The 14,978-nt window shown below is 28.5% G+C and overlaps 1 protein-coding gene and 1 pseudogene across 1 annotated transcript; both read left to right on the top strand.

Moving 5' to 3' along the window:
* Positions 1–2,762: 2,762 nt before the first annotated feature.
* Positions 2,763–4,134, top strand: LOC126554099 (E3 SUMO-protein ligase ZBED1-like). The gene is made up of 3 exons (XM_050209205.1): positions 2,763–3,668; positions 3,815–3,994; positions 4,123–4,134. The coding sequence occupies exons 1-3, from the start codon at positions 2,763–2,765 to the stop codon at positions 4,132–4,134; spliced, it is 1,098 nt and encodes a 365-aa protein (XP_050065162.1).
* A 1,625-nt stretch (positions 4,135–5,759) lies between these two features.
* LOC126554098 (uncharacterized) lies at positions 5,760–6,730 on the top strand (annotated as a pseudogene).
* Positions 6,731–14,978: the final 8,248 nt, after the last annotated feature.

Here is a 14,978-nt window from a genome sequence, read left to right as displayed (position 1 = left end):
AGAATTACATGGTAAATGAGTTTCAGGTAACTTTAAACTATTCTGTAAAACTTCAATATCAATCATTTTAATAATATTTTTATTTGAAATGTATTCAAATATTTTTTTCATATAGCATGGTTTCAGTATACGTTTTAAAAATGATATAAGCAATATTTTTAAATCATTATATGCCTTATAAATATCAACGTTGGTTTCTTGAAAAATTATATTAACTTCATACAATACTGGTTTAAGAAATAGTAAGTACAGTAAATGAGTGTCATCATTTATCATATCTGATAAAGTACGAGAAGTATAATACCCATCTTTACTTTTATATATTATATTAAAGTGTGTTTTTAAAGGTAGCCATTGATCAAGGACAGATTTTATACAACCATACCATGCCAACCAACGAGTAGTTGACAGCTGAACAATACGAGGTGGTTGTTTTCCCCTCATATAATGTTTGAAACAAATCCTTATACCTTAACTGCCTCAAGGAACTGTGTGAAAACCAATTTCTAATTTCTCTTACCAAAAATTCCAAACTACTTGGCAATTCATCACATGGATTTGAAGCACAAATGTTCAGCGAATGACAGAAACATTTAATCAACTGAAGATGTGGAATTATTTCCTTCAATAATGTAAATAATGATTTATTTTTACCACATAAATTACTGGCACCATCTGTACCAATACCTATTAAATTTTGTATGTTTAACTTAGATTTTTCTAAAAATTCTAGAAAAACAGTCTTTAGAATTTCAGAAATCGCCTTTTCAATTTCAACAAACCCTAGGAAGTCTGTAATTATGTCTAGTTGTACACTGCTATAATACCGTACACAAAATGCCATATATTTATTTGTACCAATATCTGTGGATTCGTAAAAAATAATAGAATATGAACTAGCACCTATATCTTCTATCAGTTCATTAAAATATACTGAAGCAATTACATTCATAATCAACATGGAACATTTTGTTCGATGTAGTTCTAAATTCTGAAACTCACTACCACAAATATTTTTTAATAACTTTCCAAGATGGTCTATGGAACGAATTGCTGAATGATTAGCGATAAACATTGATAATTTCAAATCACGTATTTTTTGTTCATCAAATTTAACAGTAATACCTATAGAGTTAAAAACAAAACTATAAATATTCAAAAACCAAGTGTCTAATTAACATAAATTAATTGATTAATTGAATATAATATTATGTACCGAATGTGGCTAAAACGGGCTGTCTTTGAACTTCAAAAGAATTGGCTTTATTGATATGTGATATGGTTTTCATATGTTTTAAAAGATCAATTTTATGTGCTCTTAAGGACACTCTACAAATTTTACAAAACGCTTCACCTTTTCCAGCATATGCTTCTGATGCACGTTGAAGTAGCCCTGCGCGGTTATAACAATTGATCGATTATTCATATAATTAATCGGTTATATCGATGATTTTCTCAAAGTTTAAAACACCGATTAATTGCTTTTACGATTAAATCGATTAATAACAATCTATCGATCAATCATTAATTCAATTAATCAATTATCTATTATCATACTTTAATCAAGTTAATCAAGTTAAAACTGAAGCCGCTAAAATATACGTATAACCATTATTTAACCGATTAACTACTATAATCTCAACTGTGTGGTCACATTGTTTCTTAGCAAACGGTTGTTTACGCGCCGGCTACCACGAGTACCACGCCACAATACCATGCCACCGTGCTCAATGCCTCAATCCAATCATCGTCCCGTTTACTATTTTCAATTTTGCGTTTTCTCGGAAAATGTATTTTGTTAATTGTTGGTTTGCACTTTGTTTGTCGCCATTTTTTGCCGTTGTCAATTGTTGAACGTTTTGTTGAGTACAATTAATTATTATGAGTCAAGTGTAGGATGCGTTTTCTAAAGACGAATGTGGCCGTAGAGCTACATGAAGTATTTGCGGTAAAAGCATATCAAACGCAGGGACGAATACCACTAACTTGTGGAATTATTTGAAAGGTGTTCATAAAGCAAAATTCAACGAATTAGATCGTTTAAAAAGAGGAGTACACAATTTATATGATACGTCCGATTTCGAAGACACAGAGAAAGTTATTTTTTAATACCTTTATTCGGGCTTTATTAATAATTTAGGTAATAGAAACAAGGGCAGAGTTATTGTAGCACTTGTTTATTTCTTTTTCATACCTATAGTGGGCAGTGGCTAACCGTTTTAAACACAAATATTATATATTTATATGTATAAGTACATAACTACCAAATAATAAACCTAATTGAGTTTTATATGTAAATTGTATGTGATATATATGATTTAATTGTATTAGAAACATACAAAAATGTCTAATCAATGTTTACATATTTAATAATCGGTACCTACGCCTTATCTGTACATTTCTACTACCTATTGGCTATTACCTTATTCAAATTTGATGTTTATTAAAAATAAGACAGGTAGGTTATACTACCGAAGTTGAAATTAAATTTTTCCTTCTACAGGATATTTCATTATTTAAACAATATTCTTAACTTCAATATAAAATAAATGTATTTATATTATTATTGGTAATGATTATTAATTAGTTTTTAGTTGGTAGGTATGTGAAGCGGTTCCCTCCCGGTCGTCGATTCAACCCGGAAAAAAAAAAGTTGGTAGGTATGTTAGTTTTCTTGCCTCTATAGAAAAAGAATTCCTACTACTAGTCAAGCAACTAAATTAAAATTGGACAAAATACTTGCCTATACTATAGCAATTGATATGATGCCATATAATGTTGTTGATAGAGAAGGGTTCCAACTTTATACTCGAGCTTTATGTCCTAGTTATAAATTACCAAGTAGGAGAACATTGACGGATAGAAGAATACCAGATTTGTATAAAGAAACCAAACTAGTATTTGAGAACATATTATCAAATTTGTCATTCTTTTCACTTACCACTGATTGTTGGACATCGGTATCTAACAAACCTTTTATGACTGTAACTTGTCATTATTTGAACACAGAATTTAAATTAGATAATGTTTGTCTGGGATGTCAAGAACTAATAGAAAATCATACAAGTGAAAACTTATCTGATGCATTGCAATTAATGTTACTGGAGTATAATAAAGATATTGATATAAGTATTGGAGCAATTACTACTGACCATGGAGCGAATATATTGAAAGCTATTAAAAACGTTGATGTTCCTCATGTACCTTGCTTTGGCCACAGTTTTAATACTGCAGTTAAAAATGTTTTCAAACTAGAACAAGTGAAGTCTACTATAGATAGAATAAAATCAATCCAAAATAATTTTGCCTACAGTTGGAAATCAGTTCGAGAGATGGCCATTGAACAAAAAATATTTGACTTAAAACAAGTGAAATTTACATCATATTCCAAGACTAAGTGGTGGTCTATGTTAGATTTTATTTTAGTTGTTTTGTCTCAAGAACCGGCCTTAGCATCATTCCTAAGAACATATAATAACGGTTGTTTTAAAGATCGAATGATTAATGAACATGATGTGAAAATTCTTAGGACACTGATAGACGTTCTTCAGCCTATTAGACACATATCTGATAACCTTGCAGGTGAATCATATGTTACAGCTTCTGCAATACTTCCTGTCATTAGTATGATTAAAGTTAAACTGACTGAATGTGATGCTGTAGCTGAAGTAAATGAAAATAATAATATAGATATTGTTTTAAAAAAAAACTGTTGAAAATTGTTATTGATTTACTAAATTCACGTTACATAAATCATGATATACTAAAATTATCGACTGCGTTGGATCCTAGATTTAAATTTCATCACATTCAGTTTGGCCTTACTGGTAATGAAATTAAAGAAATGATGGAAGCAAATTGTAAAAAGGCTTGGACTCATTGGAAATCAAAAACAATTGTGGATTTTGGATGTGATGCACCACCATCAAAAAAGAAATTGACTGGTTTATCAGCAATTGTCAATGTGGAAATTGAACCTCAATTAAATCCTGGGGTAAGTTATAGGTATTTTAAACTAATAAATAAAGCAATGTTTTTAAATTTCTATTGTATAAATTGTGTACATTTATTTATTTACAAAAAGTATGTTTTTCTGTTTAATTAAGGTTTGTTAAAAAGAAGGCAGATTTATGATTTCACCTTTTTAATATAACTATAAATAACAACAGTATATCTCTATATTATAGTATGAATAAATTTAATTAATTAAATAAACCTATTAATAATTGGCTGTTTAAATTTATCTGTAGTTTAATATGTATTTATATTATAATAATTTATTAATGTATATTTAAGTAGTCGCTACTGAGCAACTAATTCAAAGAGAAATTAACACATACTTTGAACTTCCAAAAGTTTCCTTTGAGAGAAACCCAATTGCTTGGAGGTCACTTAACTATAGTATGTTTCCATATCTTTCTATCTTAGTAAGACAAGTGTTGTGTTGTCAAGCCACAAACATTGCTTCAGAAAGAGTTTTCAGCAAAGCTGGTCATATTGTAAATGACGAAAGGGCAGCACTTACGGAAGAACATTGCAGTCAGTTGATATTCATATCCATGAATAAAAAACAGATAAAAATACCCATTTTATAAAAGATTTAAGATTTAGATTTTAGGTACCTATATTCCTATTTTAAACAGTTCCTTTGTTTTTTTTTTTTAATTTCTGTATGATATTACTTATGTTTTATTTTAACAGTTTCTTATTTATTTTGTTATTCTTATAAGTATTATGTTATTTATTTAATTATGTTAAAGTTTTTTTTTAATGTTTTGTCATGTTCAAGTGTTACATCTTACATGTATAAGTATACAACCACTTAACAGAAAAACAAAAATAAACAAAAATAATAATACATATTGTAATTTTGACTATCCAATATCCATTATATCAGGGCTATATAATTTACTACCATATTATATTACATATTCTAATTAATCGGTTATTTAGTTCGATTGTTGAATTATAATATTAATGTATGATTTAGAAATCGATTATTTAAATAATTGATAGTGGATTAATCGATTGATAATAAATCGATTGTTGAATTAATCGATTGAACCGCTAAAATCGATTCAAACTTATGATTGATAATCGGTTGGGTCAAATAATAACCGCGCAGTCCTACGTTGAAGCCACTCTATAAGACACTTTCTCTGTCTGCAACACATTTACAAACATTCATATACATTTAATATTTATAACTTACTAGAAAAACATAGTAATAATTCCCAATCAGCATTATACTGTTTAGAATATTTCGCATACTTGCTCATGATTCAAAGCTATTTAAATACGATAAATAATATATTATTATACTGACAACGGCAACAGCCAACAGGCAACAGGCAACAACTACAACTATGAACTAACAAATCACCGATTTTCGGATTATCAATTATTCAATTCGACTAATAATTCTGGTTATTCATTAGTTGTCTGTGATAGTACAATACGACGGTAAATAACATAACTTCGTGCATTGATTTTGTAAATACATACGGAAATAATTTCCTGTGACACCGGTCCCACACGACTCGTCTACTTTGCGAGCGTATACTCGGCGAGTGTACTTGCCAAGTTTGTACGATGTAGGTACGATGTTTGTAATTATGTTGCTCCTACACGACTCGTGTGTTCACCGATTATTCATCAATCGTATATTCTTTGCTCGTCATCGCCAATGCTTCTACACGAGTCATAATCGCCAAATATTTATTTGAAATAATGAAATACGAAATTTGCCTCAGTCCAAAATGGAAAGTGACGACTAAAAGATTGTTTGTGCCGCATTTGCGGTAGTGTGTGCTGCTGCACATGATTTACAAATGAAGACCAAAAAGAAAATCAAAAGAAGATGGTGGACTTTATCTTTAAATAGAAGTCGAGATAAGTAAGTATTTTTTCAAGTAGTCATGAAATTATTTAAAATAAAATATCAATAATAAGTGTATATACAGGGCAATGTATATATTATTAATTGTAGTTAAATATTAATAGTATGTTATGTAAAAAATATAAAGTATTTGAGATATGCTGTTTTAAATTAAATAGTTAAATTGATATACTTTTAATACTTAAAAATCTTAATTTTAAAATTTAAATTGTGATGAAATGTATTTAATTTAAAATGATTTTTTTGGTATCATAATTTTAGTTATGAATATTATTTTACAATTCCAATAACATTTTACACAGTTAAAACATTTGTTAACTTCTTTATAATCGTTTTAAGTTTGAATAATGATAAATGTGTACTTTAGTACACATAACTTTGATTTAAATAGCCTTTAAATTTGTATAATATTTTAGCAGTTGATATCTACACTCTTAATTCATCACTATAAATATTTATTCCAGTTTTGATTTAATATAAAAGAATCACCCTGTATATTATGTTTTAAGATATAATGCTTCCAATATGTTGGAAGATATGAATCGAGAGCCATCTGGAAAATTCCATAATTTCTGTCGGATGTCGGCAATGGATTTCGAACACCTTCTCAGTAAAATAGGACCAATTATTATGAAAGAAGATACTAACATGAGAAAAGCAATACCCGTTCAAGAGAGATTGGCAATTACACTAAGATTTTTGGCATCTGGTGATAGTTTCACTAGTTTATCTTACCTATTCAAGTGCTCAAATCAAGTGATATCAAATATTGTACACGAAGTGTGTAATGCTTTAGTCCACGAGTTAAGAAATCACGTAGAGGTAACATGAGTTAGTTTATTAATTTTGTTAAATTTATACATTAACATTTAAAGTTTGTTATACTTGCATGTTTTGCATTTAGAAATTAAATAGTAATAAAAAAAAATGTATTTTCTGTGACAACTTTTGTGATTACTGGTACATACAATTTAAATAATAATAATAATAATAATAATACTTTATGAATAATGATTATCTACAGTTTAGATTTTAAGGAGCATTGTCTTGAGATTCAAGGAAAGCGTTGAATAATTGATAGTTAAAAGTTGAATTTTGATCTGAAGATAGTTGAGATGAATATGAATTTGAAGGTTCCGGTGGAGAATCTATATAATTTGGTGATGTTTGAGGAGTATTTTCATGAAGAGTATATAGTGGCATGGTATAGTTATGACTTATGAGGAACAGAGGTCACAGGTGGATTTTGGTGATACAAACCAGGTGAATATGATTGTATTCTGTTAAGTAATCCCCTTTTCGTACTGAAAATCAAGTTATCAAATTCGTGCATAAGAATTTCACGGGTTTGTTTATCAAATTTTCTAAGTTTTCTAGGTAGTACGTCAGCACAAACCGAATAACCATCTTTAAGTGGTTCTTCTGTTACACCTTTCATTATTTTGCAAGCATTTTTCATGCAATTTTCAATTGCAGTTGGTGTGTTCTTTCTTTTCATTGATACTTTGGCTGCAGGGCGTTAAACACTACTTCTGAAGTGAGAGATGATGAATCTGATTCGTCTATATCTTCCTCATCTAGTGTAGAATTGTCGTCAGCTAAACTCATTGTATCATCTGGATCTGGTTCCTAATTCAATCATTAAATTGTATACATTTTTAAGATATGTCTAATGCAAGAGCGATATTATATTATATTATAGTATAAATAGTTAAATAGAACACTATGTTTTAATCTGTTAATCTATTTTTCTTTTTTTCTTTTACAGTTGCCCACGACTTCACAAGATTGACAGAATATTTCAAATGAATTCAGTTCTAAATGGAATTTTCCTAATTGTGTGGGCTCCATAGATGGCAAACACATAATTATTCAATCACCTATGAACAGTGGTTCAGAATTTATAAATTATAAGGGTACATTTAGTGTGGTGTTGATGGCCTTAGTGGAAGCCGATTATTGCTTCACTTTTGCTGACGTGGGACGTCAGGGGAGGATAAGCGACAGCGGAGTTCTTTGTAACACTAAATTTTTTAAAAAAATGGAAATTCATCAACTGGAACTTCCCTCCGATCACCCACTACCTGGAAAGGAATTGCCAAAATGGTGCTGGAATTACAGAAGCGCCATCTATCCAGCAAATAGTCAACTAAATTATTTTTGGTAGTCAATGGCAACCATTTAAATAAAATAAATCATTTGTTTAAAATGTTTTTAAAAATGCATACAAATAGACATACAAACTTAAATCGTTGTCATAGTAAAAAAAGAAATTAAAAATCTATATATATGAAAATGGAGACAAAAATGTATAAAAATTCATCAATTGAGAACATAATTGCTGAACCGATTTCGCTAATTATTTTTTAGTTGTATTTGTTATTGTCTGGAGAAAGTTTTTACGAAAGAAAATTTTTAAAAATTCAACCGAATAAGTAGAAAAAGTGCAAAATCTATTTATTGATGTCTGGGATTTGAACTCGATAACATTGTCTTTATTTACTCTATGGTAGACGTAGACATCTAAACATCAGCTCGATGTACAATCAATATAATCTATGGTTTCTTTAGTTATTTTAGTTTGGAAATTTGAAATTTGTTGAGTGAATTTTTTTTTAGTTCACAATAATCTATCTATCTTCTATCTTTATATATATAAAAATAGAGACAAAAATGTATAACATTTCATCAATTAAGAACGGCTGGATCGATTTCGCTCATTCTTATTTTGTTTGGGTCGTAATTTCCAGGAGAAGGTTCTTATGTAAGATAAAGTTAAGAAAATTGCACGGAAAATTAATAAAAATACAATGAAAAATAAAAAATACCGATGATTACTATTACTATTATTATTATTATTATTATTATTATTACTATTTTATGGTAACAATTTTCTTGTTATTATTATTATTATTATTATTATTACTATTTTATGGTAACAATTTTCTTGTTATTATTATTTATTTTCCCCATTTTTGTAACATTTTTCACTGATAATTCGCTCCTATTGGTCGCAAGAGAAGGTGGAAAATCCACCAGAAAACTTCGGAATCTGGATGTAAAAAAACAACAACTATCACTGCAGTCCAGCAAGAAAATAAACTATATTAAGGTCACTATTGATTATGATTGAATATAATAATTATAGCCCTGTTGTTATATTTTGTTAAAACCATAACAACAAAAATAAGAATTAGCAAAATAAGTCAATGTCTACAGTAAATTTCAAATTCACAGCAATAAACTAACATAACAAGTTATACCAAGTTTTATTGTTTTACCAACAAGCAACAATATAAAAACCATGAGATGGCACATTATTGTATTTTACCCACCGTAGTAAAATAAAAAAAGCGGGCAAGTGAGTACCGCTCTGCTGTACATTAGGTGCTGTATGGATCATTATTATATATTATAGGAGTGTTAAATTTGAATCCAATGATAGTTATCATTGTATACGAAAAACGATTCTGAACGAAGATGATTTGTCAGCCTAGGATATAATTTCTAGTGGTTGGTGAAAAAAGGTGGTTTATGTTTTAATGGCCTGAATACAACAAAATTTAAGTTCTTTTATAATAATTGTAAGCTAAACTTATGAAAAACCTTGTATTAAATTTTCAACTGTTGGCTACTTATACAAAAATTTTTATGAAATATACCTACAAAATAATTTGCAAATATTCATGGTTTTGACGAATTTTTGTCAATATTTGAACTTCAAATGCTAATAAAAAAAAATTGTGCCTATGTATTCTTATAATTTTTTAATCACTATAATAATAACTTATGAGGAACTTTGCATTAAATTTTCAAGTATTTTGATATGGCCAAAAAGATTTTATCGACACATAAAAAAACAATTTTCAGAAAAATTGAAAATTTCAGTTGTCTATAAATAGCTCAAAAAAATTAAAAATATTTTGAAAATTAAATCACGTAAAGAAAACATGAATCTTAATAACTGGTAAAATTGTCAAGTATCTACGACTTATACTTTTTGAATAATAACAAATATCAAAAATCGTTTGAGGCTAAACTGTTATTTAACGCGATTTTTGTAAAAATTTAAATTTCAAACACTCATAAAAATTTTTTGTCTGAATCCGGTAGAGTTTTTTTTACAGATATTTGAAGAAAAATGTATGGAGAACCTTGTACCAAATTTTCAAAACTTAGTTATAAAAGAAAAAAATTTTATGATTTTTCAACTTCAAAATTACTTGCAAATTTTCGCGTTTTCGACAGATTTCGTAAAAATTTGAACTAAAAACGCTTATAAAAAAAAATTGTGACTAACGATTTTTAATTTTTTTTAGCTACATTAAAAACAACTCATAAGGAACCTTGTATTAAATTTTCAAAACTTTTTGGTCATCCAAAATTTTTTATCGACACTTTAAAAAAAATTTCTCAAAAAAATCGAAAATTTCAGTGGTCTATAAATAACTCAAAAAAAGTCAAAATTTTTTGAAAATTTAACTATATACGGATACCACTGACATTAACATTTGGTGAAAATTTCAAGTATTTTCAGTGATTAGTTTTTGAATTACAACCATAAAAAAAATCGATTTGGTCGAAAACTGGTTTTGCGTAAAAATTGCCGTTTTTCCGTCATTTTTTTTTTTGTTTTTCTCGATTTTTTTGAAAACTGTTGGAAAATGTTAACTTTTTACCTCTATAATGCACCAAGGATGTTCACTTTTACATCGGAAACCACCCCCTTAGTTTGAAATGGGAGCATTATTTCGACCTTCGTTCAGAATCTAAAAATGATATAACTTTGAAACTTAAGTGTTAGAAATTATAAGCTTACGTACACATCTCGCGGGGTCCGCAATCCACCACGTGTGGATTGCCTACATGCCTACATGATAATATACTGCTCTCATAATCATAAGAGAGTCTCACGGCAACGGTAAGCAGAATGTCTATAATATTATGACTTGAGTAACTCACTGACTGATAAACGTAGAGTCTGAACAATGATAGATCGATGCTTACAATTTACACGATACATTCGTAAAATCGTATCACAAATTTAGTGTGTAATAAGAAAGCATTTTACAAAATTCGCATATTAAAGTGGTGCTTTCACAAGATTTTTGAGAATTAAAACGGTCAATGAAAATGTCTAAGTTTTGAACACCGTTAAACCGAATATTAAATAACAAATTAATCAAAATTCGAATCATATTATATAGAATTGGCATTTTTAACGGGCAAAGATTTGCACGGAGCCAGCTAGTATTATATAAGTATAATATATAGAATATGTTCTAAATATTTTAATAAATCAACTGAATTTTGTATCAAATATTTTAATACATAATATATGGTATTTATTATTATTATGGACTATTTATATTTTTGGTAGTTCTTTTTTATAGCTGTCCCACCCGGCGTTGTCCGGGCAAAAGTCACCTCAGGTGAAAACCGAGAATTTTTTTATATTATTTTAATAATAATAATAGCTGACCTGCCAATGCTTTGCTATTGCTAGATTTCAGTACATTTATATATGTTTAGGAATATGTGAAAAGTTTGATATGAATTATATCAGATATATTTAATTTGATTAATTTGTTTAGTATAATGTTATATATACATGTGGAATATATTTGTTTCGTTATGATGTATGATTTTTATTTTTTTTGTTAATTATAACAATTTGTCTTAAGCATTAAATATTTCTATGTACAAATAGTAAAAATATACAAATAAGAATAATGTTAAAAAAAAGTCAAAAATAAAAACTTAAAAGTTATTGACTGACTTGTCAATATTATTAATAAAAATAAAAAGTAGTAATTTTAAATTGAATAATAATTAAAATTTATGTTGTATGCCATTTAGTGAAACAAGCCAATCCTTTGCCATAATATAAGTTAACTTGATATTTATTGCACATCATAAAAGTATTGCCTTTACAACCTGGGTTCTTACATCTTGTCCTTTTTCATTTTCAACTGACCAGTGATCTGTTCTATCAGTCCTTACCTCTTTAAGTGGAGCATGTTGCCCTATTTTAGTGTCCGTTTTACAAAGAGATAAACCTAGCTGTTCTCTAAAATGTACTAATGACATAACATTTTTGTCTTGTTTTTGTTTTTGAATTCTTTTGTGGAGAAGCCATGAGTTTACTATGGTAACATCCAATAAATGATGAAAAACTCTCATATACCATTTTCTACTTCTCATTATAATTTTATGGCGCCCAAGCAATCCATCTAATAAGTCAACGCCACCCATATGCCTATTATATAATTTTATTATGTTTGGACAATCAACCTCTACCCTTTTTTTTTTGTTTTCTATCAAACCTACTAACTTTGACTACCGGATCTACAGCAGCAAATGTTGATAGCAAACTAACAATTTTTGTGTCTTTCCATGTAACAGCAACAATATCTATACCTCTGACTTTTCACACACAATGAGCAGTTGTACCTCTTGGCTTTTTCATTAGTAAGGAATCATCAGGCAACATAACATTTTTTAATCTATTTCTCCTAACAGTTCCTAAAGATAGTATGTTTCTTTTTTTAGATAAACTAGAAGTGGTAATGTGGTATCATAGTTATCAAAAAATAATTTGTGTCTTAGATTTATAGGTATTACTCTTGCAAGGTGCACAACAACATTTGCACTGGCACCTAAGTCTGGTTCACTTGATTTTCTAAGTTCAGAATTATTCTTCTGACCAGTACAGAACTCCAAATTGTATGCAAATCCTGAAGCACCACTCAGTACAAAAAATTTATACCCCCATTTATGTGGTTTATTTGGCATATAAACTTTAAGTGAACTTCTTGCTTTAGTGCTGAAAATTTGTTCCTCAACTGCTAAGTTTTCTTCTATAGGGATACTACTAAATCTTTTTTTAGAGTTTCTAAAACAGGTCTAATTTTATGTATTTTGTCTTTGTTAGGGCCAGTAGAAGTTAACAAGTTATCGTTGAAGTGGAGATTGGATCTTATTTTTTCAAATGTATTCACAGTCATTGTATTTTTTATAATTTCATTTCCCAAAACTGGTGACTAATAGTTTCTAATATTTGTTATATTTACTAAACTCAATATCACAAGAACGCCAATATATTTTTGTAAGTCTTCGGTACTCATTTTTAAGGGGCTACTGGAGTTCTTTTGCACACCACATTTATGAGTCTCAGAACATATATGATCCATCAAATCTGAAGTAAAAAAATATTTGAAAATCTGAAAAGATGTATCTAGTTCTAATATCTAATTTGGTAAGTCAGAATTTCCAAGAAAATCAGTTTCTGATACTGGAAAATTGCCATCTGTCCATTTAATATTTTGAATAACTATAGAAGGTTTGGTAGGAGCTGTTAAAATTGGTTTTATACATTGTTGGGTCTGTCTGGTTTTTTTATTGTTTGGTGTGGTGGTTGGTTCAGGGGAAGATGAGGATGAAGGAATATTTAAATGCTTACCATTATCCAGTTCTAAATCCAAAATAGGAAATTCAGCAACTTCATCTAAAATGTTTTCAGGAAATTTATTTAATAGGAGTTCTGTAAAAGTAGATAAATCCGGTTCTTCTAATAAATCCCTGTACTCATCATACATTTCGATTTGTTCAGTATCAAGGTCGCTTTCAAAACCATCCTCAGAATCTGATGGAATTTCTAATAAATGAACTATATTATCATCAGCTAATTTATTTTCCATACTTGATTGTGCTTTAAGAAATTCTAATCTAAATAAATAAGTAATAAACTAACAACTAGCTATAATAAGTACATAAATTTATGAGCAAAAGGTATTTTCAGCACTTCAAAAGAAAAATTGATAAACAATCTGTATCACAAGTGTATAATATAATGATAATGTAACGGGAATGCATAGTGTTACCCATGTGTAACTAAGTAAAAATCGAATATCTGCAGTAGTACGAATCTACAAAAGGTCCACATTTTAAACGAATTGATAAAGTACAGTGTAGGAAACATATACAATTTTTTCCAAATTAAATTGTATGAATTAGAACCGATTTATCGTTCATCAAATTGAAATACCTCAATGAAAAAAGTTGATAACTCTGATAACTCAGAAAAATATCGAACAACTTCAAATTAATTAATAATTATTTTTATATTACTATTTCTTTGCACTATAAACTAAATATATATTACCTTAGCTACTAGTATATACGTTGAAAAGTATAAAACGATAATTATTTTAAGTATGATATGCTGATAAAAACATTGTTACTCTCAAGTAACGTTATGCATTGTAGGTTATAATAAACATTAAATAAATTTAGAGATGTTAAAATACGGTATTTTATTTTTGTTTTGTATAATACCGTATTATACCAGTATTATACTGGATAGAACCTTGCGTTACCTTAAATTATAGGCAATTTAACAAAGGTTATAAGCCCATTGTTAATTATGAAATATAAATTATTTAAATATGGATTAATTGAAAAATTGACTAGGTCAGAAAACATAAAAAAAGGGAGGTAAGTGGGTGTTGCTCCACTGTACAGTAGGTTACAAGTAGGTCACTGTATAATGGATGGTATTAAATTTGAATTCAATGATATAATATCACTGTATATGAAAAACGATTCTGAGAGGAGACGGTATGCCTTTGAAACAATATATATGAGGAGTCTTCTATTAAATTTTCAAGAATTTTTACCCAACAAATAAAATTTTATTGATATTTAAAAAAAAAAAAACTAAAATAATTAAAATTTTAAATTGCCTGTAAACAGCTCAAAATAGATCAAAATATTTTAAAAATGTTATGGTGTGTAGAAAATGCTAGTATAAATATTCAGTCAAAATGTCAAGGATTTACTGTCATTTCTTTTTATAGTTACACCAAAAACCAACTAGCCAACTAGCATATAAATATATCTATTAACTTTTTAGTTAAATATTTTTTTCTTCTTGTATGTACCTACTAAGTAGGGGAGACTAAGTACAATTGTAACGGTTTTCATAAAATTATTTATTTCTGCCAAAATGTTTTGATTCGTTTACACTTTCAATTAGTAAAGTAAGTTGTTGCCTTTCCAAATATGTGTGTATTGAATC

Source organism: Aphis gossypii, unplaced genomic scaffold (genome assembly GCF_020184175.1).
Source record: "Aphis gossypii isolate Hap1 unplaced genomic scaffold, ASM2018417v2 Contig00429_ERROPOS248183+, whole genome shotgun sequence".
Lineage (NCBI taxonomy): Eukaryota > Metazoa > Arthropoda > Insecta > Hemiptera > Aphididae > Aphis > Aphis gossypii.
This window is presented reverse-complemented; position numbering and strand designations above follow the sequence as displayed.